The sequence below is a fragment of the Crocuta crocuta genome, unplaced genomic scaffold, assembly GCF_008692635.1.
Source record: "Crocuta crocuta isolate KB4526 unplaced genomic scaffold, BGI_CrCroc_1.0 scaffold279, whole genome shotgun sequence".
Taxonomy (NCBI): Eukaryota; Metazoa; Chordata; class Mammalia; order Carnivora; family Hyaenidae; genus Crocuta; species Crocuta crocuta.
Genome location: NW_027551570.1, coordinates 5532287 through 5549568, shown reverse-complemented (window position 1 = coordinate 5549568; position 17282 = coordinate 5532287). Strand labels below are relative to the sequence as shown.

The window sequence follows — 17282 nt, the reverse complement described above, 5'->3', positions numbered from 1 at the left end:
AGAAAAAGGCAGGCATGCTATTTAATGAAATGAGCCCCCAGCTCCTTATGCAAAAACATATTTTCTAGAACAGTGCTGTCTAATAGAAACATAAAAAGCCATGTATATAATTTAAACATTTCTAATAGTCACGTTACAAAACAAAAAGAAACAAATGGAGTTAGTTTTAATAATACATTTTAGCAAACCCAGTATATCCAAAATGTTATTATTTCAACATGTAATCAGTGTAAAAATTACTGAGATTTTTACATCTTTTTTTTTTTTTTCATACTGGGTCTTCTAAATCCAGTGTGTATTTTACACTTATACCACATCTCAACTCAGACAGACCACGTATGTTTTAAGTGGGCAACAGCCACATGTGGCCACCGGCGTGAGTGTAGATCATCTTTCTAACCCCCAGCCAGTGAATGGTTTGTATCCCTTATTTGATTCCACACTTCTTTCCAGGAGCCGGGTGGTGTCTCCAGTCATCGATGTGATTGACTGGAAGACTTTGCAGTATTACCCCTCCAAGGACCTGCAGCGCGGGGTGTTGGACTGGAAGCTGGATTTCCACTGGGAGCCTTTGCCAGAGCGAGAGAGGAAGGCCCTCCGGTCCCCCATCAGCCCCGTCAGGTGAGGTTCTGTCACACATACTGCTTTACCGCCACTGTCCTCAGGATTGACTCAGGGGCCAAACTGTTTGGGACCTAATCCTGGCCCCACCAATTTCCTAGCAAGTTACTTACTCTGTGCTTCAGTTTCCTTATCAGTGAATTGAGGGTAAGAGGGTTGTTGGGAAGACTAAAAGTTACTGCATGAAACGCATGGAGAGAGTGCCGAGCACTCAACACTTGGTGTTATTAGTGTTATATTCTTACATGAAGGGAGCCCAGCTTAAGTTCTTCCGGGAGGGTCAGTGGATCCCTTCGTGTGAGGCAGTCAGAGAATCTGAGCTGGGATCCTGAGCTAACTCTACCTCCCCAGGTAACACTGGAGTTTCCTGACCTCAGGTACTTTCTTGCTAAAAAGGAAGAATTCAGCCAGATGAATGCTAAGACACCAGAACTCTCAAAATGTATCAAATTTTACAGTTGCTTGCTTGTTTTGGTTTTTGGACATGTTTGGGTTTTAGACAATTATCCTACCTAAGAAGATGTTCTAGATAACAAGCCACTGAAACTTTGTTGTAAAATAACAACAGTTTTTTAAACATTTTTTATTGTTTATTTATTTTTGAGAGAGAGAGATAGGCAGACAAAGTGTGAGCAGGGGAGGTACAGAGAGAGAGAGAGGGAGACAGAATCAGAAGCAGGCTCTAGGCTCTGAGCTGTCAGCACAGAGCCCGATTCGGGGCTCAAAGCCAGGTTCTGAACTGCAGTCTGTTCCTGCCTTCTGTCTGCCTAGGAGCCCTGTGGTGCCCAGCGGTGTTGTGGCCATGGACAGACATTACTTCCAAAACACTGGAGCATATGACCCTCTCATGTCACTGCGGGGTGGTGAAAACCTCGAACTGTCTCTCAAGGTATGTCCTGGACCAAGGGAGGAGTTCTGTGGAGTAGTGTGCAAGGTCCTAGCTTAGACGCGGCCATTAGAAACCGCCCTGGTCAGGGACAAGGCCACAGGCTGTGTATAAAGTCATGAAATGTAGTGTGTTTCTTTCCCTTCCCATGACTCTCATGCCGTATTTTGATTGTGCCCCCCAGCCTCCCTCTTGAAACCAGCTATCCAACCTGTGCATAGGAAAGGCCATGGCATCAGCCATCTATACTGTAGCGCAGGAGTTCCGGTATAGTCTCTGTTCACAGCACCATTAGCATCTCGTTATTATTCACAGCACCCATAGGCCAAAACAAGTGCCAAACAGTTCTGTGCATTGAGTACATTGGTCCTGCCTTGTCCATGGTTTCAGTTGCCCATGGTCAACCTTGGCCCAGAAGCAGATGATCCTCCTTCTGAGGTAGTAGGTAGTAGCCTAAGACTAGGTCATGATGCCTTGTCATTCCCTTACTCCATCTATCATGTAGACATTTTATCATCTCCCATCACCACAAGAAGAAGGGTGGGCACAATATAAGAAGATATTTTGAGAGAGAGAAAAACCACATTCACATAACTTTTATTACAGTATATCATTATATTATTCTATTTTATTATCAGTTGTTAATCTATTACTGTGCCTAATTTATAAATTAAACTTTATCATGGGTATGTATATATATATATATATATATATATATATATGAAAAAACATAGTATATATAGGGTCCAGAACTATCTGTGATTTTAGACATCTGCTGGGGATCATGGAACATATCCCCCATGATAAGGGGGGAGCTCTATAGCTCCAAAACATAATTATTTGTCCTAAAAATTTAATGCCTAAATTTAGTGTTGAGCAACACGCAACTTCTCAAACCCTGGAATCAGATCAGACACCACCACCTTCATTTCCCGTTCATGTCGATTTGAACACAAGACTTGCTTTTTCATCATAGCAATCGCTGAAAACCAACCCAATGAAGATGTACATTATCGAAAATGGCAGCCATCTGATGTTAAAACCATGAATCTCAAGCTTGTAGTTTGCAGAACTCCCAATAGATGTCACTATGTTTCTCTCAAGCATTTAAAATACACTGCATGGCCCTGGGGCACCCCAGGGGTACCTTGGCACACAGTTTGGAAACTCCATCTTTGGTGTGTTTCAGTTCATACGCTGCGTTTTGGGAGTAGGCAGGAGTTAGTGGAGAACAGTGAAAACCTTCCTAAAGAAGGAGAGAGTATGTTTAAGGAAAGTTTGATTTGCTCTCCACATAAGACTTCACAAGCTTGTAGAAATTCTCTGATCACCAGGGACTCCTTTTTCCCCGAGGAAGCAGCTTTGGGGAACAGAGGTGCTAATCCACATTGCTGTATCTCTAAAGATGCTGAATGTGTCCATGTGCTTTTGGGAAAGGGCCTGTTCCAGTACTGCACTGATGTGGTTCCCTTACTCCACTGGTCCTGTGCTGGGACAACGGCCCCCATTCTTCCCACACTGTCACTCCCCTGCCCAGAACCCCCAGATCTGGAAACTCTACGGCACCCTGAGGACTACCATTCTCTTCACCATTTTGTGTTCATGGTTTCCTGTGCATTTTGCCAGCCCCTGTCAGGATCCCCAACTCTGTGTCCTTGGAGTTGTGTTCAGATGTTTATTTTCTCCTTTTATGGCAGGCCTGGCTCTGCGGTGGCTCTGTTGAAATCCTTCCCTGCTCTCGGGTGGGGCACATCTACCAAAATCAGGAAGCCCAGTCCCCCTTTGATCAGGAGGCCACTCTGCGCAACAAGGTTCGCATTGCTGAGACCTGGCTGGGCTCATTCAAAGAAACCTTCTACAGGCACAGCCCAGAGGCCTTGTCCCTGAGCAAGGTAAGGAGAGATCCCGGCAGGGATTTCTGGGCCCACCATGGGGCTGCCAGCAGGAGGCTGGGCCAGGGAGTGCCTCTCCCTCCAGCTTGTAGGGAAAATAAAAGCTTCTGGCTTGTGCTTCCCTTAAGTCGCCCCTCTCAAGTAGCTCCTCAACTTGGCAGAGCTGCCCGTCTGTCCCAAGCATCTCCACAGAGCATCACTGCCGGTCTTGGCCTGCAGCCCCCTGAAGTCTGTGGGATGGCATCTAAGGGCTGTGATCCTGTATCCCAGGGCCAGAGCGCAGACTGGGCAGGGAATAAGCAGTGACAAGTCTCAGAGAGCCCTTTCATCCCGGGCAAAGCACTCAAACTGTGGGATTATCCAAGGCATGAAACAAATATAAGTATAAAAATAAACTTAAAGNAACAAATATAAGTATAAAAATAAAATTAAAGGATCTGAAACAAGCCACAAAAAAATTAAAATTTTAAACATTTCATTAAATGTCCACAAACAGCACGTTTTCAACTGTCACACAGCCCAATTCTTGTGGAATTAGCACATAAATGCTATTCAACAGGAGACATGGGTTCCCATTATTGTCTGCTATGCTGGGAGTGAGGGCTCCGAAGATAAGATTTCTGAGACCCCACACAGGTCTTGCGACAACCCCCATGAGCCCCTCACCAGACCACCCCCTCCCCCCCCCAACTGCTGGGTGTGCTCCCTTCTCTGATCCACAAACCTCCCCATCATCTGGTCACCCATGACTTCCACAAGGACAATAGCACCTCCTACTGGTAAATGAGAAGACCGTTTTTTCTGGCTTTTTAAAAAATATTCCTATTAATTCATGTTTTGGAAATGTTCTATGGCTGACATCAGTGTTAAGATTTTAATACTGTCACTGCCTCCCTGAAGGGGGAGACATTAACTTTATGCACATACTTTAAATTGAAGTAGCTAAAATTTAATTTTGCTCTACAATTTCTATCTTTCCATCCCCTTTCCTACCCCACTCCTAAAACTCTCAAGTGATTTTGAGATACAGAAATTCTAGGCACCCAAAAGACAAGGTCAGGGTTTCAGTGTTAGAGGAGTTCACATTCTCTTGTTTTTTTCTTCCCAAGCATGGTTGTACAGAAGGGAAAGTTCATTGTCAGCACGTGCCCCTTCATCTGAGGTCAAACAAAAGGCTGGGTAGATTCTCCAGTTTGTTTCATCACTGAGAAAGGTGAAGGTGATGGAAAATTCATGAAGAAATGTTCCCGCTTTGGAAACAAAGTCCAGCCCTACAGAATGGCTGGCGAGGTCTCAAATGAACACTAAGAAAGTCAAGAAACTATAAAAATCTTACGCTAATTTCCTTAGAGGAAAGAGAAATAGATCTCTTTGGTTTAATGGTAGGTAAGTGTGCTGAATAAACAAGACATCCCTGCCTTAGAGAAGTTGTTCCCAAACTTCCTGTGGATAAAACTCAACCAGGGGAAACAGCCAAAATGCAGATTCCAGGGTTGCTGGCCCAACCTACTAAATCACAGTCTCTGGTATAGGACCTAGGAACCTGCACTTTTAACAAGTTCCTTGGGCATTTCTGAGCCAGTTGCACAGGGGATCACACTTTGGGAAGCATACCGAGAGCATTTCAGTATGGCAGATTCAGACCTTCTCCTCCCAACATTTCTATCTGAGGAGTAAACAACGGAAAAAGCAGAATCACTTCCTTCAGCCTGTTAGCCTAGTTTCTCCTTGCCGGACTAGACTAAGACCATCAAGGTGAAACTCTGACATGGACTTTCTTGTCCAGCTCCCTCTCCTTTCCTCTCCTCACCCCAGGAAATATGATCTCTCTCTCTTTCTTTTTTTTTTTTTTTTTTTTTAATTTTTGGTCCTTCCTACCCCTCCTTAGCACCACTGTCTTCCCTCACAATATCGAGGATTTAATACTAAATGTATAGGTAGGTTTCCTTATATCTTATCAATATAGTCAAATATATAAATTTATACTGAAGTGTTAAAGACTTACCTAATATCCATCCCAGGACAACTGTATTATAAAGGAGAATCTCAAGGAAAGGGAATAGTGTAGCCCAAAGGAATGATTCATTAATGGAGGAAACTGGGCACATTGAGGGGAAGAAAAGTAAACTTGCCTTGTCCCCACCCCATCCCACAATTTCCTATCTTATTTCATCTCAGTTGCCTTTAGGTCAGCTCCCGCCTCCATATGGCTCATTATGGTGCTGCACCGTGCCAGTCTGGGTGCAAAGCCCTACCATTTTGCCAGCTTCCACTTTGCAGATTGAAGATGTGAAGAATTGTGGGGAGGGAGTGATCTCACAACCACACTGCTGGTTCTACAACTCTTTGTGGGGAGCACCCATCCTACTCTGTCCCTTCTAAACCTCTTCCCCCAACACATGATCTTCCCCACTCACTACAGCCCTAGGAAATCATGGCCTTGGTTCCCTCACTCTGTCCCATTCCTTCAGCTACTTCCCAGCCCCCTCTGTCCCTGCCCCACGTGCGAAGTGTGGTGAACGGCAGGCTTTCCCCACCTCACGCCCATGTCTTTCTCCTCCATCAGGCTGAGAAGCCAGACTGCACAGAACGCCTGAAGCTGCAAAGGAGACTGGGATGTCGGATGTTCCACTGGTTTCTGGCCAATGTCTACCCTGAGCTGTACCCATCTGAGTGCAGGCCCAGGTTCTCTGGAAAGGCAAGGCACACCCCCAGGAACATGAGAAGGAAGGCAAGGGGGTGGGCAGCCTCCTAAAACAGAACCTGCATATCCAGATGTTTGCCCATAACCCTGGCCACACAGTCCTGAGCTCAGGGGGACCTCAGAGGCTTCCATTCCTACCCCGAGGGAGGTGACTGGGTTGCCCCAAAATCTGTTTCAGGTCCCTTCAGCATGAAGGTGTGGCCTGCCTCCTGTCCATTGGGATTAGAGGCTTTAGCTTGACCTTGCTTATTTCCATGGCCTGAACCTGGAACCTTGAGCTACACTCAAGAAGAGAAGGAGAGGACTAGCACCTGACAGAGGGTGTCTTTACAGTGGGGGGAGGGGGTTCACTTTTGTGTGGATGTCCACTTGCAGCTCCACAACACCGGACTTGGTTTCTGTGTCGACTGCCAGGCAGAAGGGGACATCCTGGGCTGTGCCATGATGCTAGCTCCTTGCAGTGACAGCCGGCAGCAACAGGTGGGTGGTCAGGGTTCTCAGGGTAACAGCGAGGGAACACCAAAGAATGGTTTTTCCTGGGATGCACCTCACTTCTGTTTGGGGCACTTCCTTTCAGTGGCCCCATGTCCCCCACCACGATGGCCCATCCCGCCTCTGCCCATGCTGCCCCCAGGCACGATCACAGACATGGGCCATCATCAGAGAATACAAGCATCCGAGCCTGAAGCAAACGGAGACTATCTAGCCAATGCTTTCATCTAACAGATGAGGAAATTGAGGCTCAGAGAGTGACTGGCCCAGGGATTGCAAACTCAGATATCCCCAGAGTTGGGGGGGATGAACACAGTGGGCTGGGTGGAGGCTGCCTGAGGAGCACGTGCCCATCAGAAAGGACACCTGTGCCTGTCCCCCAGCCTCAACACATGTTTTCTCTTTTGTATCAAAGTGGGTCCAGTATTATGAGATTAGCCCTGAAACTTAAAAGACATTGGAAAGCCAGAGTTTATGGAAAATCTCCCTATTTAAATTAAAAATCTATAATCAGAGGTCTAAGTAATTGACACACATTTCCATCAGGGCATTAGAGTGTGTTCCCCACTTACAGCGGTGCCTCAAACCCACGACTGTGGTTACAGTCTTGTCTCAGTCCTATGATTCTGAGTCCTCCCACACCGTGTGTTGAGACTTTCGGGGATTTAATGAGGCTCTATGGGAGCCAGAGTTCACAGAGGGGGATCTTTACCACACAACAGGGACCTGGTGTGTGTGTTTGTCTGTGTGTCTGTGTCTCTGTGCATGTGTCTGTGTGTCTGTGTGGGTGTCTCTGCATATGCACGTGCATGCGTACGTGTATGTATGTGTGTGAAGCAGAGAAGGAGGGCTGGATTTGGAGCAGGTAGGCCTCGTGGCTCAGCCCACCACGTGCTCCACTTGCTAGAGGATGGCTTACACACAGACGAAATCTCTGGTCCCAAGCTGCAGAGCGCTGGCCTCTTTCAGAAGGTACCCCGAGCAGTTTGGTCTGTGAGATCCCTTCCACAAGGAAGAAGTCTTTCATTCCACAGTCAGATGGAAAGCAGAGAGTACAAATACCCCTGGGGGGGGGGGGGCAGAGGAGAACAGCACAGAAGCTGTACCGGGAATGTCAAGGCTGGTGGGGCCTCTCCCCAGGAGAGAGGGCTCTGATGACTGCTTGGGGAAGGACTGAGAGGCAGCAAGGAAGACAAATTGCATGACTTTTCCTGAGGTCCCACTATGCAGTGTGGCCAGACCTGTCAGTACCCAAAGTGGATGGGGCTGCCCTGGTGACAGTAAAAGCTGATGGCCCAAAGGGCAGCCTCAGAGAGATGCTGAATGAGCCTGACAGGCACCCTGCCTGCAGGGAGAGGCCCTTCCTTGAGCCAAGGTTCCTGTTCTTAGATACAGATGGCTCACCACAGGACCGGCTATTTGAAATTGACATTGAGAAATCCAGGTTAAAATGTAGGCCTAGTAAGGCCTAGTAGGGGCCTACACCCCTGCCTGTGCTTCCTAACCTTTTTAGGTAGTATCTTGTGGTTGCCCTGTGGGGACAGGATCACCCCCTGACCACAAATTTGGTTCAGATACTGAGACTGATAACTCTACATATGCAACACATGCACCTAATGAGACTTCCTGGCAGAGAACAGGGCAGGCTCCCAAGCAGGCCAGGAACTGGCTTGAGACAGCAAGAAGGAGCGACTGTCTTTGGATCTTATATGGTTGAGGGGTTGGCCAGGTGAGGCTTCCCAAGCTCTGGGTGGTCTTCACCTGGTTCGAACTTCCCACCAACACCAAAGAAGAAAGCACTGGGCTTTCTTATAAACTTGCCCAGAAGTGGGGCAAGTATATAAGGTGGAGGAGTGAGACTTGAATGTTCAGAGGTCAGACATTAGACAGAGTCAGACTCTTTGTTACACATCACGTGGTTCCTTTAAGAAGCTAATGAATGCTAAGGGCTCTTCCCCAGAAAAAAATACATATAAGCACAGCTGCCCAAAATGTTAACAATTTCCAGGGTTCATAGATCCCATGAAGCCCCCTCCGGTCCATGGGGCTCTAACATCCCTGGTTCATAATTCCTAGAAACTACAGGAATGGGTTAAAGGGTAGAACCGAATCTCCTCCTGCAGTGCCCCAGTGGTTGGTAAACTTTATGCTCTCAAGTGTCTGAGGAGAGAAGGGGGTAATTGAGTCAGGGGAAGGCTCTAGATGCAGCAGGGTCATTCCAGCATCCATGAAGTCCCCTTGGTTATCAGGAAGATCTCTCTGTATCTTAGGATATAGCTTCTCTTCAAAATTCCCACCACAGAATAACTTCCCAAGGTGGTGGGGAGCCTCAGTGATGCTGGCTGAGGGTCAGTGGGTCCACTTCTTTTCACAACCTGGATGAACCTAGAAACCTAGCCCACCCCCAAATCTCTTTTAGCCCGTGATGGGGCCTTTGCATTAAGGTATCATATCCCAAAGGCCTCTGTTAAAAACAAACAACAAAGTACACGTTGCTGGAGTTACTGATCAGATGAGTCAGGTGAGGTCCCGCAAGCCTGGGGACAAATGCCAGAACTGTCTCAGAGGGTCTGTAGTCCAGCCCTGCAGGGAGGACCGGTGAGGCCAGGCTTGGCAAAGCAGGTTCTGGGATCCTGGAGGTGGGGGATAAGGTGGGGTTGGGGTCAAGGGTGGGGAAGGGGAGGCCTACATCTGGAGTGCCCGTGGGGAAGCAGGTGCTCAGGACCCATGTGGTCTCTTTCCACGTTGCCCTTTACCAGTGTTCCAGAACACAGCAAAAGGCACTCACACCTGGCGCAGGGGAGGAGCAAAAGGCATAAAGTACTCAGTGAGGGAGCAGTGTAATGCGGTGCGAGCAGCTTGCCACTTTCTAGCTGTATGACGTCAGAGGCTTCTGAAACCCTCCAGGTCTTGGTCTCCTCTCCACCTGGGAATAATGCAGTGTTGGGCATGCAAACAGAATGTTTGCTTTTGTGGGTTTTCTGATTCTTCATGGGGAGGAGGGGACTAGCAAGGACCTCATAGCTAGCAAAACTGTGAACTGGATAAGCTGACAGTCCTTCTCCTGAAAGCACCTAGATGTGCCGTATAAAAAATTAAGAAGAAACACATAAGTAAGTGAATTGGTAACAAAGGGAAATCTCCAGGGGCCAAAAATCAAGAGACAACTGAAAATAGAGCCACAGGGCATTGGCCACGCTATCCTGCCTCAGGATACATGAGCCCTACACGCAGGAGTAGTCAGTGAGAGCCTACTTTCAGCCCATGACAGATGAGAAGTTGGAAATGAGATGCCATAGAAAGCCAGCTTTGACCTTCAAAGAGTTACCTACCTATGAAAAGTTTGACTAGAAAAATCCACCCATTGCCACAGGAAGATGACAAGGAAGTGTCTCCACAGGGTCTTTGTATAGGAAAAATTACTCTTAAAAATTTTGTTAACCACAAGCCTGAATCTAATATGGGTTTAGAATTCAAATGTATATGAATTGTGTGGTGTGAGAATCCTCAAGCAAGACTGGAGACCTAATTTTGGGGCCCAGTGCAAAGTGAAAATGTGGGGCCCATAGTTCAACAATTATTAAGAATTTCAAAACCGTGTAACATCTTGGGGCACCTGGGTGGCTCAGACAGTTGAGCATCTGACTTTGGCTCCTGTCATGATCTCATAGTTCATGAGTTGGAGCCCCACGTCAGGCTCTGTGCTGACGGCTCAGAGCCTGGAGCCTGCTACAGATTCTGTGTCTCCCTCTCTCTCTGCCATTCACTTGCTCGCTCTCTCTCTCGCTCTCTCTCTCTCTCAAAATTAAAACAAAAACATTAAAAAAAAAAAAGACTTTCAAGATTGGGTGCCTGGGTGGCTCAATTGGCTAAGCATCTAACTTTGACTCAGGTTATGATCTCACAGTTCGTGGATTCAAGCCCTGCTTCAGGTAAGCCCTGCCTTTCCTCTCTCTCTCTCTCTTTTCCTCTCTCTTTGCTTTTCTCTCACTTGTGCCTTCTCTCTCTCTCTCAAAAAAAAAGTATTTCAAGATAGTAACAGTAGAGCATTAAACCAAGTATACTAAACAAAGGACACTAACCCCTTCTAAGCATGAGGCCCCATGTGAATGCACAGATCACTGAAGCAAACCCCATCTCCTAACCACAAAATTAACGTAAAATTCACTCAGGCTGCACTTAACAGGAGTAAACAGAAGATGGTTTTGTCAGAGCAGCTCTGCAGCTAGGGCACCCCAGCCTCCTACAGTTAAAGCCCCTCTGCAAAGATATGTACCATCCAATCACATAAAACACTAGAGGAAAAAATGACCATGAGTGAGAGTCAGCAGATGCAACAGACAATTAGTTACAGGCCAGGTGAGAGGCCAGGTCAGATCTCTCCGGAAAGAGATCCCTTGGGCCTCAGAAGTGTCCTCATCTGCCCTCCCGGTAGTGCACTCACACAACACACAGCATTCTTTATGGCCTCATGCAGTGAAAAAGAATGCTGGAGAAACATGCCACAGCATAGAAATATGAATGCAACAGCAGCTGGCATGTGCAGATTTCAGAGGCTGGGTCTAGCCTGGCATCGTATGTGTGGGTGACCCCAATAGAATCTATAGATTGCCCCTTGTGAGCGCCCTATTGTCAGCGCCCTTTCCTTCTTCTCCAGCTTTGGAGAAGTTCTCCTAGCTGTGCTAACAAGCACCCCCTCTGTCCCAGCACCTGAAGCACACCGGCAGGAAGGAGATCCGCTTTGGCAGCCCACAGCACCTGTGTCTTGACGTCAGGCAAGAGCAGGTGACTCTTCAGAACTGCACTGAGGAAGGGCCTGCTATCCATCAACAGCACTGGGACTTCCAAGAGGTAAGTAATCTGTTCAAGAAGGGCTCAGCAGTGCTCTTAGCTGGGACCATGGCCCAGGGTCTTCTAAGGGGTCAGGTCGTATCATACAGGTCAGTACCCCTATTGTTGAACTTAATGACTTGGAGGAAGTAAAGCCAACGTTGTAGCAAAGTTGGACCGCCAGCATCTTAAAGTGTACTCATTTGCCATGTCTCTGTAAAGCTCTGACCATGATCATGGCAGAGAGAGGAGATGGCCCCTTTTTGAAGTTTATTAGCTCAGGTCACCAGTAAGACCATGAAGCATGTTACAGAAACAGTCAACAACCTCAGTGGTGTGGTTTAGGAGCAAGAGAAAGTCCCTTCCTTCTCTACTTGGTGACAAGTGAACCCAGACTTGGGGCCCATACACATTCAAAGTCACCTTGGACCATTCTAACCAAGTCCTGTGGATAAGATACATCTTAGAAACAGCATGTTAAAATAAGATAAAAGATTAGTGAGTAAGATATACCCAGTATATTTCAGACATTAAAAACTAAGACTTTAAAAAAGCATCATGGGGCACCTGGGTGGCTCAGTCTGTTAAGCATCCAACTTCTGCTCAGATCTTATGGTTTGGGAGTTTGATCCCTACATCAGACTCTGTGTTGTCAGTGTATAGCCTCCTTTGGGTCCTCTGTCTCCTTCTCTCACTGCCCCTACCCCGCTTGTGCTCTTTCTCTCTCTCTCTCTCAAGAATAAACATTAAAAAAATATTATCATTCAGTCATAAAAAGGTATGAAGTACTGTTCATAGCAGCACTGTTTACAATAGCCAAGAGTAGAAGCAATGCAAGCATTCAATGATGGGTGAATGGATAAACAAAATGTGGTATGCATGTATATATATGCATGTGTATGTATGTGTATATACATATGTATATATGCATATGTGTGTATAAATGTAACATGGAATACTATTCCATGGAAAGGAAATTCCATCACATGCTACAACATGGATGAACCTTGAGACCATCACACTAAGCAAAATAAATGTGACACAAAAGGACAAATTCTATAAGATTCCACCTAAATAAGGTATCTAAAGTAGTCAAATTCATAGAAACAGAAAGGAGATCATGGTTACGAGGGGTTGGGGGGGAGGGGAGCATTAGTTAATAAATAATAGACTTTCAGCTTTGAAAGATGAAAAAGTTCTGACTATTTGTTTCACAACAATGTGAATATACTTAACATTACTGAACTTTACCCTTTAAAAAGGTTACAATGGTAAGTTTTATCTTATCTATTTTTACCACAATACAAATTAAAAATAAAAGAAATTAGGTACCATGTATGCTACAAGATGGATGACCCTTGAAGATATCATACAAAGTGAAAGATGCCAATCACAAAAGGCTATCTATTATATGATTACCTTTCTAGGAAATGCCCAGAATAAACAAATTCATAAACATAGAAAGCAAATTAGTGATTTCCAGTGGCTGGAAGGAAGGGACAGGAAGTGATTGTTAATGATAGTGGGTTTCTTTTTACAGGGATGGTTGCATATACTCTGTGAATGTACTAAAAACCATCAAGTTGTATACTTTAAAAGAGTAAATATTATGGTATGTGAATTATATCTCAAAGATAAATAAACAAATGGACATGATCAGCGTTGTTGGTTAAAATGTTTAACTTTTCATAAAGAAATCAATTTTTGTTGAAGAAGGTATGGCTAGATTCAATAGTACGTCTGGTGGATTTTGAGCAGGCCGCAGCTATAGTCTTCCAAACATGGCTGTTTTGGGCCCTTAGTGTATCCTTGATCTTTTACTCTCTACTGCAACCTGATGGCAGCAGTACTAAATTGCAGGAGTCACAGTGGGCAGAGTCAAACCATTTTGAAAGCAGAAATATACAAGCACAATGATAACAATGAATGTCACCAATATGCTATAGAGACTGAACATGCTCTATACACTGGCATGTTACTAAACAGAACTCTCTAAGAAATGGCACAATTATACAATCTCAATAAAGATAACTGAATTAATGATCTCAAGGTTTCAAATGATATTTATATTTAGGACTACCTAAATTATATTTTACACTAACCAACATAATACAGTTTCTTAACCAGGTAAGTTCACACCACCTCTGTAATGCTTGTAATGATTAGCACAAATCTTAGAAATATCCTTCTTTGTGAATTGATTAACAGGGAATGGACTGTTTTTTTTCCTTTTTTTTTTTTCTTTCTTTTCAGAATGGAATGATTGTCCACATGCTTTCTGGGAAATGTGTGGAAGCTGTGATGCAGGAAAACAGTAAAAATTTGTACTTGCGCCAGTGTGATGGAAAAGCCAGCCAACTGTGGCGATTTGACAACATCTACACTGTGGATGAACGATGAATGCCTGTGTCAGAGGGAAAAGACAAGTTTAGCCATAACAGTTCATCCCCAAGGGAACTAAAAGAGCATGTGTATTTCATGAAGTCGACCCTTTTGTGTCTGTGCACCTGGTGATAGTAGAGAAGAAAGCTCTATGAATGAGTATAGAAAGTCTTTCCTTCTCGCCCCTTATTGCATCGACTGTTGGCTGTTTTAGAAAAAGAAAAAAAAGTGGATTCATTATTTCATTGTCTTCATCACTAGATGATGGTCATTACATAGTACGGAAGATTGTTGTTTTGTTTTGTTTTGTTTTGTTTTGTTTTTCCATTGAGCACTTGAGAATTGCTTTTATCTCTGACAAAGGAAAGAGGAATGGACGGTCTCGGGCAATACCTCCAGGATACATACATCCAATTGATAAATTTTTTGCAAATGGTCTTACCTTGGGACTATGTGTAGCCAACCATGAAAATTAAAGTGTGAAAAGGGTGTAAAGGTCTGACAACCCCAAAACTTTGGATTAAGCTCATTAGGAAAAATTCCATGTTCACTTTTGAGCCATAGCTCAGAAGAAGGAAGGGAAGCCACTGAGCAAAGAACAGCGTTGAAGAGAAGATGGAAGAGCTTTGACCCAATTCTCCAGCTCAGCCTGGCAGCTGGAAAGAGTCAGCACACCTGGAATAGGATGTTTTCATGTAAATGAGAATTTCCTCCTTACTTTCTACCTCTATTTACCCTGCCCTAACCCTTCTCTAGCTTGGTTAACCCCAACCATAATCTCATGTAACATATTTCTCATTAGTCATTGGCATAGGGTCAGCTCAGACTAAGCATTCCCGATAACTAGGTATATACAGTGGAGAAGCTTTCCTGATGCCCTATTATAGGATTTTCATTGACTAGACCAGAAATAGCAACCTCTGAAAAGAGGCAAACCTCCCCAGTAGGAGAGGTTTGCCAGCATCTGAGCCAAAATTCACATGAGAGGAACCAGAGTTGGGTGTTTATGTTCATTAGAGCTGATGTGGTCATCTCTGAGTCTTGGACACCCAAATGTGCCTGCAGGTTGAATGTTCACAACTGTAGGGAGAATGAGCCTCCACTAGAGCAGAGCCAGTGTTAGCAAGAGCTGAAAGGCTCTCCTTGGTGTGACCTGGCCTACCTAGTTTGGCCATAAGGAGCTGTGGAGTGGGGTTGGTTCTGCTGTTAAGAAGACACCATTTATGCCCATTTCCCCTCCAGGTGGCATTTACTCTTCATATGGTCAGCTTAGAAACCTCCTTTCAAAGATACTGACCTCCTCTGGGCTATCTCAGAACTTGGTGTGTTTCAAACAAGAAAAACTAGATAGGAAGTGGGGGTTTCTAAACAAGGTGTATCATAATTAACGTATTCTTTTTCCACCAGCTTAAGTCAACGGCCTGCTGCATTTCTCCTTCCTTAGAATACACTCCAGACCCGTGCTGTCTACAGTAGCCATTAGCTGCATGTGACTGTTTAAATGTAAATTCATAGAATTAAAAAAAAAATTAAAACTCAGTTCCTCAGTTGTATTGGTAACATTTCTAGTGCTCAATAACTTCCTGTGCCTAGTGGCTACTGTATTGGAGAGCATAGATATAGAGCAGTCTATCACTACAAACATTTTTATTTGGATAGTACTGATCTGGATAGATTCATCATCTCATTGAGAGATGAGATTGTGGTCACTGTCTTCTTTCTTCAGATATACGTATATTTAAAGCAAATTCCCCTACCATCCTGAGACTGAGATGGAACTAAAAATTCTCAGATGTCAACCTTGTAAATGGTATTAATAGTTGCAAAACAAAAATTAAACAAGACCTCTATTTTTTTAAATGAACTTAATTATTGGCATTGTGTTTGAAGTTGCTGGAATAAATTAATATAATTAAATAAAAGGCTGAATTCAATTGTGTAAGTTGTGTTTGATAGTAATTAACAAAAGGACCCAGATGGCTTATTGTTTAATTGGTTGAACAAAGAGAGAATGTGGGGTTCCTTGCTTCCTTAACCATCCCCATGATTTATTGCTTTATTATAGAAATGGCTGTCAACTCGGTCCCTGGCTGGTATTTACAGATCCTTAATTTAAACAAAACAGATGTCTCCATTTAGTTCTAATAGAAATTCAACCTTCTCCTCACAGTGTAACCAAGTGTTCAAATTATGTTCTCTGTGGATTCTGCTTTGATTGTATCCACAATGATCATTTTAAAAGTAGAGAAAACTGACAGTTGGAAGATTTGATTCCCAAGAGTTTTACCTTTACTTTTATAACTGGACTTTATTGTTCAGGAGTAGAGGCAAGAGATAGATGGACTATCTTGATAGTATTCAAGTTGCTGGTTCCAGTTTGTTCTCAAGGTCTTGCTAGATCCTTGTCCTCAGAGTCCATGAGACATCTCTTAATATTTTGGCTTAATCCAGAACTCCCCAAATTTCAATGTGCTCACAAATCAGCTGGGGATTATGTTAAGATGCAGATTCTGATTTGATAGGTCTTGGGTGGGGCTTGAGATTCTATATTCCTAATGAGCTCCCAGGGGATGCTGATGCTGATTTGTGGACCACTCTCTGAGTAACAAACGTTTAAACATTTCCAGTAGTCTTCTGTTGTTACTTGGAACTAGGAGAGTCCTCGTTGAACCAGTTCTTGAACTATTCTTTGCTTCTTACAGATCTCTTTTTGAACCCACATGGCAGGATGGTTTGATCCTGTATGAGGTAGGACAACACACTTTGTTCAATGTAATTCCTTTTCCTTTCTCCCCTCAACACTTTTCCTTCTCAATCTGTCTACTAGCTCTGCTCTTTTGATCAGGAGAGTGCTTTATTTTTTGTTGTTCTTGCTGTTTGGTCTGTAGTTATGTTGTGATTTCCTTGCTTTCCTTATCTTGTCCTCAGCTTCTCCCTTTTTCTCATCTCTGATCAAAGCTGTTTTTCCAGTAGCCATGCTCTTGTGGCAGCTTTTCTCTGACTTTCCCTTTTCTCCATCTGGCCCTCTATGACCTTACATTACCAAGTACAACTGACTAATCTTGATGGAATGAACACCATTGGTTTCTCCAAAAGATTTTCAGAGCACTGATCACATCAATTAATTGCTCCATTTTTTAGCTCTTCTCAGCCTTCACTTCTCTCCTGGAAGACGCCAGCGTAGGAGGGAGTACAAATGCCATTTTGCATGGATATGGGATGATTGGTGCTACTGGAGGTGCTGCCGCTAGTCATGGGAATACGGCCTTTGCCTTGAGGAGGCAGCTGGGGTCTGGCAGGCAGGTAGCCCTATCTAGAGGATCTACAGAGAGGCAGCTGTAGGGGACCTTTGGGAGATGGGCCAGGACCTGTGACCTCTAGAAAATGGCTACATCTAATAACCAGACATAAGATTAGATGATCAAAAAACAAAATCTACCAAAGCCCGAAATTCGATTCTTTCAATCCTCAAGTT

At 44.5% G+C, this 17282-nt stretch overlaps 1 protein-coding gene across 1 annotated transcript in view; it reads left to right on the top strand.

Moving 5' to 3' along the window:
- The window catches only part of GALNT15 (polypeptide N-acetylgalactosaminyltransferase 15), a 46071-nt gene extending 32041 nt beyond the window's left edge, over positions 1–14030 (top strand). The window contains exons 4-10 of the mRNA XM_077750887.1: positions 454–621; positions 1393–1510; positions 3205–3399; positions 5966–6097; positions 6479–6583; positions 11303–11446; positions 13679–14030. Coding sequence (XP_077607013.1) covers positions 454–621; positions 1393–1510; positions 3205–3399; positions 5966–6097; positions 6479–6583; positions 11303–11446; positions 13679–13825 — 1009 coding nt within the window. The 3' untranslated portion in view covers positions 13826–14030. The remainder of the gene's footprint in view (positions 1–453; positions 622–1392; positions 1511–3204; positions 3400–5965; positions 6098–6478; positions 6584–11302; positions 11447–13678) is intronic.
- Positions 14031–17282: the final 3252 nt, after the last annotated feature.